Here is a 17,063-nt window from a genome sequence, read left to right on the forward strand (position 1 = left end):
AAGATAAACATATGATTTTATAAAATATAAACAATATTTATATATTTCAAAGAAATAATCAAATGTACTTGGCTATGTGTAATCATCATATGATGCACTAGAACCCAAGGATTGCTAATACACTCTCCCCAATGCCTGCAAACTAGCACATAAACTTATTTTCACATTATACTTATGGAATCTGCAAAGCAAGTGATGGGAAGGGACAGTTTTAATTTTTTTAAGGATTTTCAATTGAGATCCAAAGGAGGCATTCTAAAAGTTTTGTTTACTGCACATGCATGGAATAGCAGGTTTCAAGAATTGGGGTAAATGGATTTAAAATACATGAGAGGGAAACAAGAATTTAAACATTATCCTTGAAATGGTAAATCTTGATTCTCCATTCACTGTATCTGACTTATTTTAGAGCTAAGGACTTAAAATTTATCCTGTAACTTTTCCACATAGGAAATAGCTAATGGAAGTATAGCAGAAACCATAAAACATATAAGAATAGTTTCTCTTCTGTCAGCTTTGCCACACACTGATGAATAAGCTTTAAAGTTCCCTCCCTGAAAGGAACAGGAAAATGGACAGTGTAATATGTCTTGTTTGACACCGCTGGCTGGCAAGGCTGGTATCCACTCAGGAATTACAGGTAGGGTGTACTTTGTTAGTGTAAGTGTGAGCACCAAAGGCATTGTCTCTACCTAAATACACTATTCTTTGGGCTTTTCTGTGAGTTTGGAGTCTTCTGTGGACAAGCAACTGAATGACTCACTCTGCTATCCCAAATGCTGAGTAAATAAGCACACTTTGAAATTAACCTCTTTGTTTTTATGCCTGCTCCGCAGCACTTCAGAAAAATCCTTGTGTTTATGATGGTTTCTTGAGGAAAAAATCATTAATACAGACAAGCCAAGAAAATGGTTGTTCAGAGGTTCTTTCTTTTACCAGATTTGTCTGCAGGAGGAAAAATCCCATAGATGAATGACCAATTAAATCTAGGCAGCACATTCTTGGAGCTACCCACTAGACCTGAGTTGAGAAATCAGAAGTCTTGTCTTACGATGTTACCAGACTTTGCTGAAAGTGTGCTGCAGGGGAGTTGTGTGCACTGGTTCCAGTTTCCAGTGAAGATATCACTCTACTAGTGATGATCAATTATGGAGCTTTTAAAACAGCCAGTTTCTTTGTGGATACATTGGTCTGCTTAAAACAAATTTCTTTACCTTTTCTGCAACATTTGATTAGATTAGAGATGTGAAATACTAAATCTGTAGGAAGTTAGAATCAGATTACTTGTTTGTCCTTGTTTCAGGTTGCCAAAAAAGAAATTTGGGACAGATGACAAAAATTGGAAACACAGCCACCAGTTGTGGAACATTAAACTCCTAAGAGAAGAAAAGAATTTGTTTTCCTCAGTTATGTATATTTCTAAACTATAGCATGAAAACTAGGATTTATGAGGCTTTCAGAGGAGTTTGAACCTCTCAAAAATAAGACTTCATCTTCTGGAGAAACAATTGAGAGCCTTTTAGTTGTGTCATTCTGAGCATGCTGCTTTAGTTTGTTATACCATAATAATATAGTATTTAGTGTTCAGTTTGTTATACTATAATAAAAGTCTGCAAATAAAAAGAAAAGCCTTCATTTTAGTTAACCAAATGTACAGTTTTGCTTAGTTTCCTATGTTGGACACTTATTAGTATTACTTATGCAAGTTATTCAGTTTGTTAGACCCGCCACATCACGTGCCTTGCTTTATGAATGCAAGTTTTATTTCATTCATGTGGCTTGACTGCTTTAATAAATAGGGTAGATTTGTGACTTTTAACTCCCCAGCTGTGTATAGCCATTCTTTTATAGTGGTTGATCTTTTGATGGTTTTATGTCTACAGTCATTTTGGGCAGAATTTCTAGTTTAGAAGTCAACAGCCCTAAAATCAAATTTTTCTTAATACAATTATTTCTAGGAGTATAAGGCAGTAGATTTCAAACTAAATTATAGCTTCAGTTAAAGCTATATGTACTCTTATTCCTTAGATTTCTTAGCTGCTTTGATGTCTTGTTTTCTGCTACAGGTAGAGCCCTTCACAGGATGAAGTCTCTGATATTCTGTAAGTAATGCAGATAGGAATCAATTGGTTATAGTTTGGGGGTTTTTCCCTTTCTTGTTTAGATGTGGAAGCACTTAATGTGCCTTTTTTTAGACTGATCAGAGAATGATTTTCTGTGAAATTATTCTGTCTTATTTTTTCTTGGGGTTTTCTTGAAGCTTCCTCCCTGCAGACAAACTGTATTTGGGATTGCAGGTTTGGTTTATGCAGTTTGGATCCAAACTGAATTGAATTGGGCAGCCTTGCCCTATCTTGTGTTGGAGCTTTTGTTTATGCAGCTGCCTAGTGATTTGGAGCAGCTTTCCCTGGAAAATAATCCTTGTGAATTAGTTGTTCATTGATCCATTGGACCACATGGTCAAAATTATTGCTGTCTGCAATAAGAGATCTGAGAGCATGTGGTTGGGGGAATGACAGGACTGCTTCTTCCTTGCAGAAGTTTAAATTTTATATTTCTAAAAAGCAACAGTGAAATGAATCTTGAACTGAATGTTCGCCAGCTTTTGCAATCCTTTTTGTCCTGCTCTGTCTTAAGTAACGTAACTTGTGTTCAGCAGGGGAGCATCCCAGCCTGACCTGGGAGGTGATGGACTAGCACTGAGTGCACCTCATGCACACAGAGCAGCAGTTTGTTCATTTGAGATGTCCACAGACATGTTACTTAAATTACAGTGAATTTCAACAGGGTTAGTCTATCAGGACTGGCACGAAGTTATAAACTTCCCTGGTATTTAAGAAGTAATTGCCATAATGTATAATTATTTTATTTTTTTTATTCCAGTTGCCTGCAGTGAAATGGAGTCCTAGGAAGGAGGGTTGGCTACTCTTGAGCACAGAGTAGTTGCACCAGGTTCTCCCTTCCCTTGTCTGGCTCCAACATGTTTTGCAGTAGCCAGGCACTGGAGCTTAAGGAAGACTGCTGTAGTCTCTCACCATGCACCCAGGCATTCTTGATCTTGGCCTGTCTTTGATTCAAGAGGAAGAGTGTGCAATCCAGCTGAAGGGCTGGCCAGTGCTCTGTGAGAAGTTTCAGCGTCGAGGTTTTTTAATTGTGATGCTCTGGGCTTCTCTGAGACTACAATTTTGATTCTGAAGGCTTAGTCACAGACAAATTTAGCTATCTTCTCCTGGGAAAGCACAAAGCAAGACTTAGATTATTGGCAGGACCCTCATCTGTTTCATGGCCAGATGTGCAGAGGTCTTTAAAAACATATATATTTTAAATGACACACACTTTCCTTTCCTTTCTTGGGAATACTTTGTCTAATGTAAATGATTACTGATAGTAATCAGTGTCCAGTCATGGAAAATTTCTCTCAGTAGTATAGTTTGACAAAATTGTTATAAGCAGCTCTAGGATGACCCTGCTTGAGCAAGGGAGATTGAATCAGATGATCAGCTGTGGTTCCTTCCAGCCTTACTCACTCTATGATTCTGTGAAAACACGTTGCGTGTGAAGGGTCAGGCAGCTCTGTTACCCAGTACTGCTGCTTCAGTTTCTCACTGCCTATTTTCCTTTTCTGAGGTTTTAATAAGAATAAACTGTAACCCCTTTTGCAACAATTTTTTCCTAATATCTTATCTAAACCTCCTCTGGTACAACTTGAAGCGTTTTATCTTGTCCTGTCTCTTATTACTTGCAAGAAGAGACTGTCACCCACCTGTCTACAAATCCTTTTTTAGATGGCTGTAGAGAGTGATAAGGCGTGCCCTGAGACTCTTTTGCTAGGTTAAACAACCCCCTTTGCAAAGGAAAGCAGAAAATTTATATTTTTGGTTAGATGTTTACCATATTGTGTCCATATGAATAAGTTCTATATGAATACATAATCTCAAAGAGACTGGGAAAAAAAAAGTTCAGTTCTCCTTCCCCATCTTTGGGTCAAAATTACAAAAATAATTCTTAATCTTTAATTCTTGAGTTTTCTTTTGGAAATAGTGAATTCTAATTCTTGAAGCTAGAGTCCAAAGAATTCAGTGCAGTAATGTGGTTGAAATGGAAGCTGTAGTAATCTTTTCAACAAAATTTTGCAAGTGTATAGCCCTGTATTGAACACTGTATACTGAGTTTCCATGATTTTTATTTTTTTTTTTTAGGGACAGAGAATGCATTTAAAGAAGGATTTTGTAGTGTTTCTCAACTGTGATATTAAATCCAAAATAGTGGCACAAGAGTGCCACCAGCTGGTTTAATTAAACATGTGTATTTATTATGTTAAATTATTACAGAATTTTGGAAGAAACATAGCAAGACAATTACATGCAAAAGTCCTCAGTGTGCTCTTATTGCCTTGTTTTTTTATGTACTAAGGTATGTTATTCTGCTGTACATACCTTGGTGAAGAGTGAATGATGTCTTTGAATATACAGATAGTATTTAACAAAAAAGGAAGTTTTTTATTTAACATGTTTAAGGCATTAGAACAGTAAGATAAAATACTTCAGAATATCACCAGGTCATCTTTTTCTTACAATTCCCACCCCAATTTTTGATCATTATATGTAAACTGTCAGTGTAAAGAATACGTTTGACACCTTTCTGACTGTATTGTAGTTCTTAAATGCTGTATGCCTGTATTCTCAGCCCTTACCTTAAAATCAGAGGAATTAGATACAACTCAGTCTCTTAGCAATGAGACTGAAGCTTTTTAAATTGATCACACTTTTCTGTATGAAGTGATAATCAAACATAATAAGAAAATAGATCAATGTTCAGATTTTGCAAAAATATGCAAGTAGAATTGAAGAAAAGAGGCTATGTATAATACAGCATCTGAATTGTGAACCAGTGGCTGCTACTATGGCAAGATGGGCTACATGGCCTTCATGCTTCAAATCCTTGCTAGGCAGCTCAGTTTATCACCACTTCTTAAATGCTTTTCTTAAAATCCAGCCATCAGTTATTAGAACTGATAACTGATAAAAAATAACTGTCTGTAAAAAATAAATCTAATATGCATAGTAATTCAGTGATAGTTTAGAAATCATTTCAGTTTTGGGGTTCTTTTGAAACTAACTTTCAGCTCAAGACGTCTTAATTTCAAGAATTAAAACAACTCAGTGAATATTACATCATGGAACTGACAAGGATAATAGGTGAGAAAATGTTGAGGTTTTGGCCATGTAAACTGGTTGTTTAGTTTAGTGCAATAAATTACATTCTGGAAATCTGAAAGGTATTTTCATTTTCCTGGTAGCCTGTCTGTTCTATCATGTTTAGCAGGCACGCTTTGTAGGTATAGGATTGGTGATGAGTATAAAAATATTTCAGTATTGAAAAAACTTTCTGATGTAAGTAGCTGCTGTGTATTTAAGTACTGTGTTGAGATTTCTGAAAACACTGACATGCTATTTCCAACAGCTGATCCATGAATGTCTGGTCTTTAGATCTGAAAGTAGTGGATGTTACATTTCTGTCTTCAAAGAAAGGATATAGGAAATCTTTGATGTCCAAAACATAATTTGGAACAAGACTTTAGTCCATGCACTTATAAACATCAAGTCTAGCTGTCTTTGCTGAATGAACTAGACATGAACACTATTAATTTTTTTGACCTAACAGTGTCTAGAACTAAGTGTTAATGCTAATTGTACTCAAATCTGGTTTTCTATGTTGTTGATTATCCTTAGCAGCTAAAGTTTGTTACAGAGACATTAGTAGCCTTACTTATTTGGTTTTCTTACCTCAGGTATTTTAATCATCGTATCTGAATTTTCCTAAGTAAAATTGTTCTTGCACAAAATATTTTTGTGCACGGCTTTTTTGACATCCCTTGAGAAAGGTATCATTTAATTTTATAGAAAGTTTTCCAGTGAGCAGATCTCTTTTAGGGTTTTGAGGATTTTTTTATTATTAAACAACCATGGTTTTCAATGTGACTTGGAATAATTGCTGCTAGAAGCTAAAATATGACACAGTTCAAAACAGTCATCATTTGCTGCTTCTATATGGTAGAAAATGTTTTTTCCTGGCTTTGATAAGTTTTCTTTCATTATTTTTCACTGTTCAAGTTTTTAAGTTAGGTTGAGTTCCTGCAACTTAATTTGAAGTCTGTTTCATATTAAGAGGATGGACTATACCAGAAGTGAATAACTTCCTATGTATTGTGTTAAAGTTGTCTCAAGAGAAGTGATTTTAGCACAGGAAAGTTGTAAACATATTTGGTATCTCATGGTAGGCTTCATCTTTGCTTGTTTTAGGGAAAGAAGAGGACTTTTGGGAGAGTATATAAAGAAACAAACTGAGTTTTGGGCTACAGGGTTACTGCCTGTCACAGCTTCCTGGTATGAAGCCTTGTAGGACAATTTGTATTGACAGATTCCATGTGACAAAATGAAATGTCACGTTGCCTCTTAAGAGTCTTCTTAACACCCTGTCACTTTTCCCTTCCTGGATGCTCACTGGTCCTATGGTATTTTGAGCTCTGCCTGAGTAGTAGTGATGCTGGATTAACTGGGAATCCTGGGTGGTGTCTGGCTCCCTAATAATAATTTAAAATATTAAAGTATAAGTGTTGGTTTTAAAATTCTTCTAGTGACAGATAGATGCCCTTTTAGTAGAAGATTTTAACATCTGCTAGTGTCTGTTAAGTGAATGTTTTTTTATACATGTAATGGAAATAACTTTAACAAGCTCTTTCATTTTTACTGCATTTGCAGTAATAATTTTATACTAAAACTTATAACAAGGTATGGCTGTTACTAATGGCTGGATTTTAAGAAAGATGTACTACACATAAAAAATACAACTTAAAAAACCCCAACACCTAGTAGAAGTAAAGAATTGTAGGTAGCTTTAGACTGTGCACGTGTTGTATACTCTTTTTCCTTGCCCTTCTGAGTGCTGACCTAGACATACATGATATTTCAAAGCTTTTGGTAAATTTGGCATCAGTTCTTTTGACTTTGTATTATTGATGTTGAATTAGCTGCCCTGAGTATTTTAGTGACTGCAGGAATGAAGTACTCTTCCATCACTGTTACAATCTGCTTCTTCTGCAATTCCATGCTTAGTATAAAGGGCTGTATGGTTTCGTCTTCTCTAAAGCTGTTGTCAGTTTTGATACTTCCATTGTGTTTTAGTCTACTTTTACCTTCCAACCACATTTAATTCTGGTTATGTGACAATTTGAAAATAAGAATTCTTTACAAGAAATTATGGCCTTGTACTGGGGAAGCAGTCAGCTTACTGCAGCAGGATAGAAAAATGCATGGTGTTGCAGTAGTGGGAGGGACACATACTAGTTTATAGAACTGGAATTGGTTTTATATCCTAGATGAATCTAAGGTGAGGCACAGGGGGATGACTTTGCCAGAGCTTGAATTCTCATTGTTGTGATGGGAGCAGGTAGAAGAATAGTTGCTTTTCATGGTGGAAGACTAGAAATGTCTCCCTAGGAGTAATTCATGTTTTGGTTTTCCTGAATGTCATTGCTGTTCTTTTTAGTCTAGTGAAGTACTTGGAGCAGAAAAGTAGGTTAATTTGTTTGGCAAGGTCAGGCATTTATATTGTCAGAGCTGTGATATGTATTTCAAATCCTTAGGAGGAAGAGTGGGCTATTTAGATCCTCTGAGTGGGCCATTGTGATTATACTGTCCAGAGAAAAATAATCAAATATTTATCTTCCCCTGAACAATGGAATATTCTAGGAGCAACATCTGTTTACCTCAAAGCTTGATGTATGAACTTTTGTCTTTCTTTGAAATAGACTAAATGCTTTAAAACTAGATTGTGAAAGTAACATGTTGTTCTAAAATGAAATTTAATTTACCTACTGGTTTGTGAATGCCACATATTTAAAAACGTCTATGTGCCTGTAGTTACTGTTTAGCTGAGCTATCATTTCTAGAACTTGGGCTTTCCTGTTGCTTTGCTACTGCCACTTATTCTAACTTTTGGGTATGTGCAGTACTGCAGACTTTGTTATAGGGTAGGAAAAAGCCATGCACAAAAAAGTGTCTAGAAAAGAGCTGTTGTCTTCCTGTTTCTAGGCATGTTATCTCTGTGGCTCCAATTCACATAGGTAGTTGTCATTACACTGGTGTTCATGTTTTACTGGCCAACCCCTATTCCTGTAAAATATCATTATCAAAGTTTCAAGTGGCTATTATGTTGTGAGAAGGATATGGCATTCCCATTTTTGGATAGAAGTTCCTTAGTGGAGAAAATGTATTTAAATGCAAGATAGCAGCAGCCAAGATGATCAAGATAGGACGAAGGTTAATTAGCCTACCTTGACCTTCCCTGTAGGAGAAATTCTCCAGCAAATAGTATTTCCTTTAAGGAGAGATTCCATATCCTTTCTTGATCCTGACATTATTGCTGACTTACAGGCTAAGACAGAAGGTGACTAAACTCTAAGGAAAAGGCTGCAAGCATACATTGTAATGTTCCTTTTACTGCATTGCTCCATTAACCAAGGAAGTGATGCATATTAATCAGAGTCCATGATGGCTAACAAGAATTCTATGAAGAAACTCTTAAAAGAATTTCTTTGAACTTGACAAATCCATAAAAACTGGATTTTTATGTATACTTTTGGAGTTTGGATTGAGCCAACCATTTTATTCTGCAAGTTGTGTAGCAATATGTTGTAATGAAGCTATCCTAAACTGACTCTGTGGGAAGTTACAGCAAATTCAGTGTGAAGGTAAATAATTTTTAAATTTTTAAATTTGGGGTTTTATGAACCCTCAGCAGTGTGGCTTGAGCTAGGCAGCACTGCTATGCATCTAAGACATATGATGTAAATACAGACTAATTAATATGCAAGGAGAAAAATCTTCATTTACTCTGTAACATAAACTGTGTCTATATTAATGGCTAAATATCCAGGTGGAACTTTGGCTGGAGCCTGGGTTTAACTTCAAATGCTGTGAAGAGTCTTTCCTGAGGTGTACCTTTTAAAGCCTCCTTGAGATCCTTAACTGCTCGTCCCAGCATGTGGCAGTCACATTGATAAACTCCCTGCAGGAGAAACTGTATTCTCCAAGCTATTTGAGACTGCCTTGCATGAAGTTGTAGACATAGGCTCTTCATTTTTTTCAGACTATACCTTATCGTGGCACTGAAGAAGTGGGATTCTGTATTGCTAATTACTAAACAAAAATATAATAGGCATGTATAGTTGTTATGCCTTGTTCTGTATAGCACTGAAACAAATTAAACAATTAAGACTGAGACAATTGTAACCACATGGAACAAAAGTTGTGGTATGGTAGTGGTGCACAGGAGATTTACTTCATGCTCTTGTAAGTTGTTTTAATGCTCTTGTTAAGTACCACAGTACTAGTCTAATTTCTGTAGCAGACTGGACTGTGTGGTTCTGCAAACCACTGCATGATGATGGTTTTATTGCCTGTAGCAGGTGCTGGAGAAGATCATCACTCTGGGGTCTGTCATTAATTGATTTCTGTCTTTCTTGACTGGTTGCTTCCCCTCTACTGATTTTGCTTCCCATTTTGAAAACAGATGAAAATTTACTTTCTGCAAATTTATCTTCCCAAGAGAAGCCACAGGGATTTGTAATTTTACACTTTGTACTATACAAGAGAAGAGAGACTTAAGTCCTTTAAAAAAAAAAAAAAACCATGAATTTTAAGTCAGGTTGGTTTATTGTTGTGGTAATATCTTCCTTCTTTAAGACTGAAGCAGCAACCTGTGTAGAAAGCATAAAACCAGAATGTCTCCCACATGACCAGTTTATAGTGCCTCTGTGTTTGTGTAGTGGAAGTACAATGTTTAGTTATAGAAGACTGGACAGGATTTTGAAAAATATTTTAAGAGTGTATTTTCTTTCACAGCTCTAAATGTCTTTACAAATAATTTTTTTCTTGCAGAAAAGAAACCAGTGGCAGGTAAGAAAAAGTTTTCTTAATTCTATTGTGTGACATTTTGTACGGGAGAAGATTAAAATAGTGTCTTCTCTTAGCACAATTGCTTTTACATCAGTGTATCAGGCTCATCTTATTTGGGAATGTTCATGTTTTTATGGGAGGGGAAAAAAGTGATGATGTAGGGGTTTTTTCTTTAAAACTCTGCTTTGTCTTCTGTAATCAAGACACCATAAAATTACTATACTGACTTCCTTTGACTTATGTTCTTTCTCTTTCTTTCTGCACAAGCACTCCTATTTGGACAGGGAAACCTCCCTTCTTCTGAGAAACATTGCAGGAAAGCCCTCTCATTTGCTGACCAAGGTGATGATGCTTCTTTCTACTGTATGTGACTATTTCTATGTAGAAAGAATGCTTTTGGTGTGTGCTATACTTCTCCACCCCTGCCCTTTCCAGGAACTTCTGTGTTTACTTATATTATTTTCCTGATTATCCAAGGTGCTTTTAAAGGGTGTGTTGTTTGTTTCTGCAGATTTGTCAAAGTGTTCCAAGTTCTTGACAAATACTTAATAGCCATATTAACAGGGAAAATGCCTTAACTGAGAAGGAAATTTACTGACCTGGAAGTTCTTTTGTTCTTATTGCCATTCAATAGTTTTTTAAAAAATAAAATATCCTAGCTGTGAAATATGTGGGAGTGTTTAGTAGTTTTAAAAGCCAAGAGTAGCCTTAAAATAGTTCTCTTGCTGTATCAAAGACAAACTAGTAAGGGATATATTTTATAATGTTTTGAATGTTGACTGAATGTAATGTGGGGAGAATATCCTAGTAAGACAGTGGTCAAATGAGCAAGGTATGTACAAATCTTGATTATAAATTCATTTTCTTTCCAGGAAAGAGGTCAGTAATGTACTAACAGATCACAAATTGTCATTCAGTTTGCTTAGAATTGTATCTTCTGTATGTATTTCCTTTTGAAACTAGAGGACAAGGGATGGAGCAAGCTATAAATTGCTGATGAAAATACAGGCTGGGATGAAGGACAAACAGATTCATGTAGTTCAGAACTTTGAATATTTGGTAGCTGAGGTGTGTCAGATGTCTCTGATGCTAATACATACTGCAAAACCATTACTGTGGGGTTGTGTTTTTTTTTTTAATTCTCAGACATTCTAGTGGAGAGACCTCAGGCAAGCCTGAAATAACAAAATGCAATTTGGTGACCTCAAAACAATAAGGACAATGTTCACTGGTTGTCTGTATTTTGCAATAAAGGTTTAAAGCTAGTTTACTGCTTTTTCTTAAATACCTTAATATTCTTCTCAAAATGCTCAGCATGTATCTTGACAACAACTTTTCAGGCTGTCTTCCAGAGGAGTACAAACAGCCAAAAGCAAGTAAATCTTCTGCTCTTGTGTTTGTTTTGCTTGAATTTTAAGTCCATACCTCTGCCTTGACCCACCCCCAAAAGCTCTTGGCCCTCCCTGCACTGCCCAACAAAGCAAACAGCCACCAAAACAGCAATTGGCTTGATTGCAAATAGATTAACAGCAGCTGTAGCACAAACAGAAACCACAATTTTCTTTCATCTCCGTGTGTCTTCAGATCCTCCCTTCTGGTTGTTTATATGTGGGATTATGAGTGTTAGTTACCATACAGTAACTTAATTTTAAAAAGTGCATTAAATGATCCCTTTGTGTCATATGACCATGGAGTAGCTCCTATCAGGTATTCTAATACACACCAAAGTTAAATGTTTGTATTTATAAATCTTTCTGTTGGCTAATTAGGCTTCATAGCTCTGATTCAGGTGCTTTTGGTGAGCCTTCTGATTTTCTGAGGCTAATGTTGGCCAACTTGTGACTGTTTCAGTAGAGCTGTGCCTTCCACTTCTGACTCCTGAGCACACAGGCCTGGCATGGAACTCACTGGTTCCCTTCTGACCTCCTGCAAGCAGAAATGCCTTTAGCAAAATGATGAAATGGAAGTCCACTTAGCTGCTTAGAGCTCTTGAGCTTGCTGTAACATTGGATAAGCCTCACTATGAGTGAAGCAGTCCCATGAAATGGGGCATTTCCATGTACCAGGGTGTTAGATCAGTTGATTGTAGGATCATATTGCAGGTCTGTGCTGGTATCCCTGGGGTGTCAACTGCTTCTTACTGTCTTTACCTGTTTCTGTTTCTTCCCCTTCCCTGATATGTCTGCATCTTATTGAGACTAGAACTATTTTTGTCCTCTGCTAATATAACTAATTGTAAAAATTCTAGCCATGGACTAGATCCCTTCTGCATTACAACCATGCACACACACGGTTCCTGTTGCAGCATAGGGCAGATCTCAGCACAGAAAATGATGTATTGGTTTTGGTGATCTCTTCATTTTTAGATTATAATTCCAGGTGTTACTGTTCACACAGCATTCAAACCTGTTTGAAAACAGAAGTGAAAGCATATGTGTAAAGTAAGTTATTGAATATTGAAAATAAAGCAATGTAGCTTTATTGTCAAATCTGCAAGCTTGTTTCCCTATGACTATTGAAAACTAAGCTTAGTACTGTGAAATTACAGATTTCAGTACTGTGAAACATGCAGATAATTTTGAGAGAATATTCAGGACTCAAATACATCTCCATTTTGGCCATGAAAATAGAAATGTAACATCCTGGATTTTGAAGTGAGCATTTCTTCCACTGTTCTGATGCATGTGAAGCTGAAACTACATTCAGGAAGACAGATGATAGTGATTTAATGAAGTAATGATTCAAATAGTATGTTAGCATCTGGAGGGAAAGGAACCATGTTATACCCTTTCTTCCCAAATAGCAGGTATTTTTCTTATCTTGTTGACTTGAAAGACAGAAATTCTTCTTATGGATGTTCATTCCCTCGCTTTGTAGATTTTGGTCCTGCACACTGTAATGCCATCAGACTTTTAATTAAATCAGTTGTGATGTTGGCTTCATGCATCTTAGGCCACTCTGATTCAGATGTGTTCATTCTTGAATTAAGCATCTGTTTGAGATATTTTTTTTTTAATGCAGTTTAAAAATACAGCAGTTGACTTCTAATCTTTAAGGAATGTAAGGATCTAAAAGCTTTCTGAGGAAGTTGTGATATCCTATGTAATTTTAATGTCACCTTTTATCTTTGTATTTTGCTAATGATATATACTTTGTCATTATAATAAAAACATAATTTATATATTTTTTATAATAATCTATTGTAGCAGCATTGTTAGATAATCAGTGAGTGTTCTGAAATCTTTCTGTCCTGTTCTGCATATCCCTTGAGTGTTTTTGTCCAACTAAAACTACTTGCCAGTTGGTTGTAATGTCTCCTCTGTTATGCTGTAGTCATCTTCCCACTCTCAGACTTGGTGTGGTTTCTAGGGCCTGTTCTTCCACCTGGTTTGTTTGGGTTTCCTCCCCTTCCCTTTGCTGTTTTTCTCCTGGTCCCAGATCTCAGTATGGGTTCTTGTGTAACTATTTGCCCTGGTGAGAAGCCTGGCCTAGAGCCGTTAATAGGCAGGTCCTGTTCAGAGGCAGATGGATGATGATGCAGTGCAGATGGTTGCTTCAAGGCATAAAGAGCCAGTGAAATTCCTTTGGATTTTTTATTTCATCACCACCAGATTTGTCAAATCTAGCCTGAGTAGCCTTTCAGGCAGACAGCATAATGCACATCTCTGCTGATTAAGGTTGTGTTCTGCCGTACCTTGAAGCATAACTTCAAAAGGGCACAAGTCTGCCTGGAGCCATTAACCAGTGGTGCACCTGAGAGGTCAATACCAGATGCAGGACTTTTCAGCATCTTCCTTAGTGATATGGGGCCTTCTGTGCCCTTACAGACTGCAGGGAAGAAGATCCCTTTCTGTGGGAAATTGTGACTTCGAAAGCCAGTGTGACTTCGAGATACATTTAAAATGTAGCTACTGCTTTCCAATTTCGATTCAGAAGCCATCTTCTGTGTTTGAGTTAGTCTTCTAATAGCAAAAAGTTTGTGAATGGTGAACAAAGTAGAACAAAGGAAAAATATGGCACTATCCAAGTGTAGTAACATTATAATATCTGAGACCTTTTCAGTATTCTTTGAATCAGGTGCAATGTTTTCCATAACCAAATGTAATCTTAGGTCAAAACTTTAAAATGCAGGTGTAACAATTGTCCCAGAATAGTCCTGTTAAGTGAGGAATTTGTGGCAATTTGATGGTGATGCATGTTGCTATTATAAAAGAATATGCTTTCCTGACAGAGGTGTAAATGACTCTTCATTATGTTTTGTGATTTTATAAAGTGTGTGTGAGTATGTATCTCCTTGGTGTGTTTCCAAGGCTTGCCTGTGCCTATAAAGGCAGTCTAACCAGGGAACGGGTTCTGCTGAATCTTGCCTGCTATGTCAGTTCTCCAGATCAGTCTGTGGTGGAGCTGTGTGTGTGCCCCAGCAGGGCTGTGAGAGCTGTGGGAGCAGTAATGCTGTGCAGGGGACAGGTCCCATGGCAGGGACTGACATTGTCTGTGCTGCCTGTGAAGCTGTGACAGCACAGCAGTCCTGCTATTCACCGGTATCTTTTTAACCCTTTAGAAACTCCTAGCACTGCTGCCAGTATTTGCTAGCAAAGGGGAAATAAATACTGAAGTTAGATGTGGTTGGACTGGATGTGCTGGCCCTGTTAGCTGGTGGCAGTAAATAGTTTACATTTGCAGTCAGGTATTTTTGCCATCTGTCAGCTGTCTCCCTTTGCAGTGAAAAGAGCTGTTAGCTTATTAGTACAAGCTGATGGACTGCATGTGCTTCCTCCTGGATAGAAGCTGTGCTGCTTTCATGTACGGGGGGAAGAGAGAGCCTGTGGTTGTATCTAAATGCTGTTCTTGGATGGCTTTGATGTGCAGGGGACTGTTTTCTTGGGCCATTAGGAGAGAAACAGAATATATGTTGTGAGTTTTGGGGAGTTGTTAAATTATTTGATTAAGGAATAATAGTTCTTCCTCCTTCTCCTGTGAAACATCATTTGCCACTTCAGCAGTGATGCAGCAGTGGCCTGAGCTTAGTTTATTACTGCCCAAAATTGCTCAAAATCTTTGACTAGTATAGGCTTACAGAAATTTCAAATTCTTGCTTTCTTTTCCTCGCTGTGTTTTCCAGTTAGGAAATGCAGACCTCTTTTTTCGATTTTTCACTGGTTGAAACCAGTTCTTATTTTGATAATTGCAATTCTGTTTTGTTTTGTTTTTAATTTAAACTGATTTTGTTGAACTCTAATAAAGTATCAGGAATCCTAATCTCTGGACCCACATTAAATTCAGTAGGAGATGAAAAGTAATTGATACACATTAAAATAGTAAGTCTTTAAAATCTTCTTTGGTCTACATATTTATCTATTTTCAAAAACATTTTAGGGAATGATGGATTATAAACTTTGAGGTCACCAAATGTATTTTAGCTGTATTGGCACAGGTATATGATAGACCACAGCTGCTTGTTGCTGGCCCTGGTGTTGCTGCCTGTGCACTGTGGCAGGCAGGTGCTCCTGGTGCTTTGCACTGGTGTACAGTGAAATGGGCTGGAAAATTGTGCTGATTTGGTTAATAAGCAGCTTTTCAAAACTGTGAATTACAGCTTCTCCAAATATATGATAAAATGAGTATTTTGCTTTTGCTGATTTCATGATGAACAGGTGCATGGCATCACTTTTAGGAACTGAGAAGTCTTTCACGGAATCACTGAACAAGCTCAGTTGGAAGGGACCCACAAGGGTCACTGAGTCCAACTGCTGGCCCTGCACAGGACATCCCCAAGAGTCACCCCATGTGCCTGAGAGTTGTCCAAATGCTTCTTGTGCTCTGTCAGGCTTGGTGCTGTGAAGCCTCATTTTTTACTAACAATTTATTTCTACACATTGAAATGGTTAATGTTAAGGAATAGGAAGAATAAAAGATTCTGTTATCATGGCATGGTTTGTTTTTCTTAGAATGCTAATCTGTTGTAACCTTCCTAAGCTATAGGACACCATTGCTATTGTGAAAAAAAAGCTGTGGTTCCCTGTAGACTAATAAAAACAATGTTCCTGGGTAAGTCAGTGCCCAGATGAGGTTTCAGGCTCACATTATTTCTGCTCGTGTCAACTTACTAGTTCATTTTATTGAAAAGAATTATGTTTCTCATAAGGTAGTATGCTGTTCTGTCTAGCTGATGTTTTTTTCTGGTGCACAGGATGGTCACAGATGTGAAGGACCAAAGCTACTAAGAGTGGAATAAATAACAAGGGAATGTTCTTTAGCAGCTGGTATGAATATTAGTAATTTATTGAGAAGTGAAAACATTAAACTCTGTGGATTTCAGAATAGCTGAATCTTTCTTTTTACCAGAAAAACAGCCATCTAAACATGTGGTAAAGAAACTGACTTACATTCATAGAAGAAAGCAATAGAGAACTAGATGCTTATAGCATGCTGAATGTCGTGATGGGATGTGATGCTTTGGCTCTGGGAAAAACATTAATTATTCTTTCTTAAGGATACTGACTATTTTGGAATGGATTTGTGTGGGTTTTAATAGACTTCTTGGTGCTAGAGGTTTTAAAGTACTTATGGTTTTTGATATTAATCACAATGAAGATCTACAGTTTAGGATTGTGGAAGTCTGAAAATTGCATCTGTCATTTTCAAAACAGTGGTTGCTTTTTTAGCGCATGTTTCAAGTGCAATTTCAACAGAAATGTCTATAATCTCTAGAATTCAAAAATCTTTATTACTAGTCTTAAAAAGACAGTTTTCTTTAGCATCAGCAAATAGATTTAAGCTACCTGAATTTTTAATGCATTTCCAATTGTAATAAAAATAGATTATGTAGATTATGTAGAAGAGGAAAATAATGCTTATTTGCTATTTTTAAACCAAGGAGAAATACAGCTTGGATTTAGTAAAGACAAAGGGAGTTTTCAAATCTCTTGCTCCAGATGGATTTAACATTTTAAAATCTTTCAAACTAATGCATGTAGTATGGAATCCTAATTATGGGAATTTTTTTATCATTTCTGTGTGCTGTTAAGTTCAGATACTTCTTTCCATGCTAGCTGTGTTTTGTGTTGATCAACCAAAACTTATTTGGTGTATTCCTTTGTATAC

General features: G+C 36.8%; 1 protein-coding gene across 6 annotated transcripts in view; it reads left to right on the forward strand.

Annotated features, from left to right (window-relative positions):
* Positions 1 to 17,063, forward strand: part of RAPH1 (Ras association (RalGDS/AF-6) and pleckstrin homology domains 1) — an 86,136-nt gene that overhangs the window by 43,541 nt on the left and 25,532 nt on the right. For 2 of the 6 annotated variants that reach the window (XM_086897510.1, XM_086897511.1), the window contains exons 5-6: positions 9,942 to 9,959; positions 10,227 to 10,301. The exons of 2 other annotated variants lie outside the window; for them this stretch is intronic. In XM_086897510.1, coding sequence (XP_086753636.1) covers positions 9,942 to 9,959; positions 10,227 to 10,301 — 93 coding nt within the window. The remainder of the gene's footprint in view (positions 1 to 9,941; positions 9,960 to 10,226; positions 10,302 to 17,063) is intronic. 2 more of the 6 variants (XM_086897512.1, XM_086897513.1) reach the window with 1 other exon arrangement.

The sequence above is a fragment of the Cyanistes caeruleus genome, chromosome 7 (assembly GCF_971803275.1).
Source record: "Cyanistes caeruleus chromosome 7, bCyaCae1.hap1.1, whole genome shotgun sequence".
NCBI lineage: Eukaryota > Metazoa > Chordata > Aves > Passeriformes > Paridae > Cyanistes > Cyanistes caeruleus.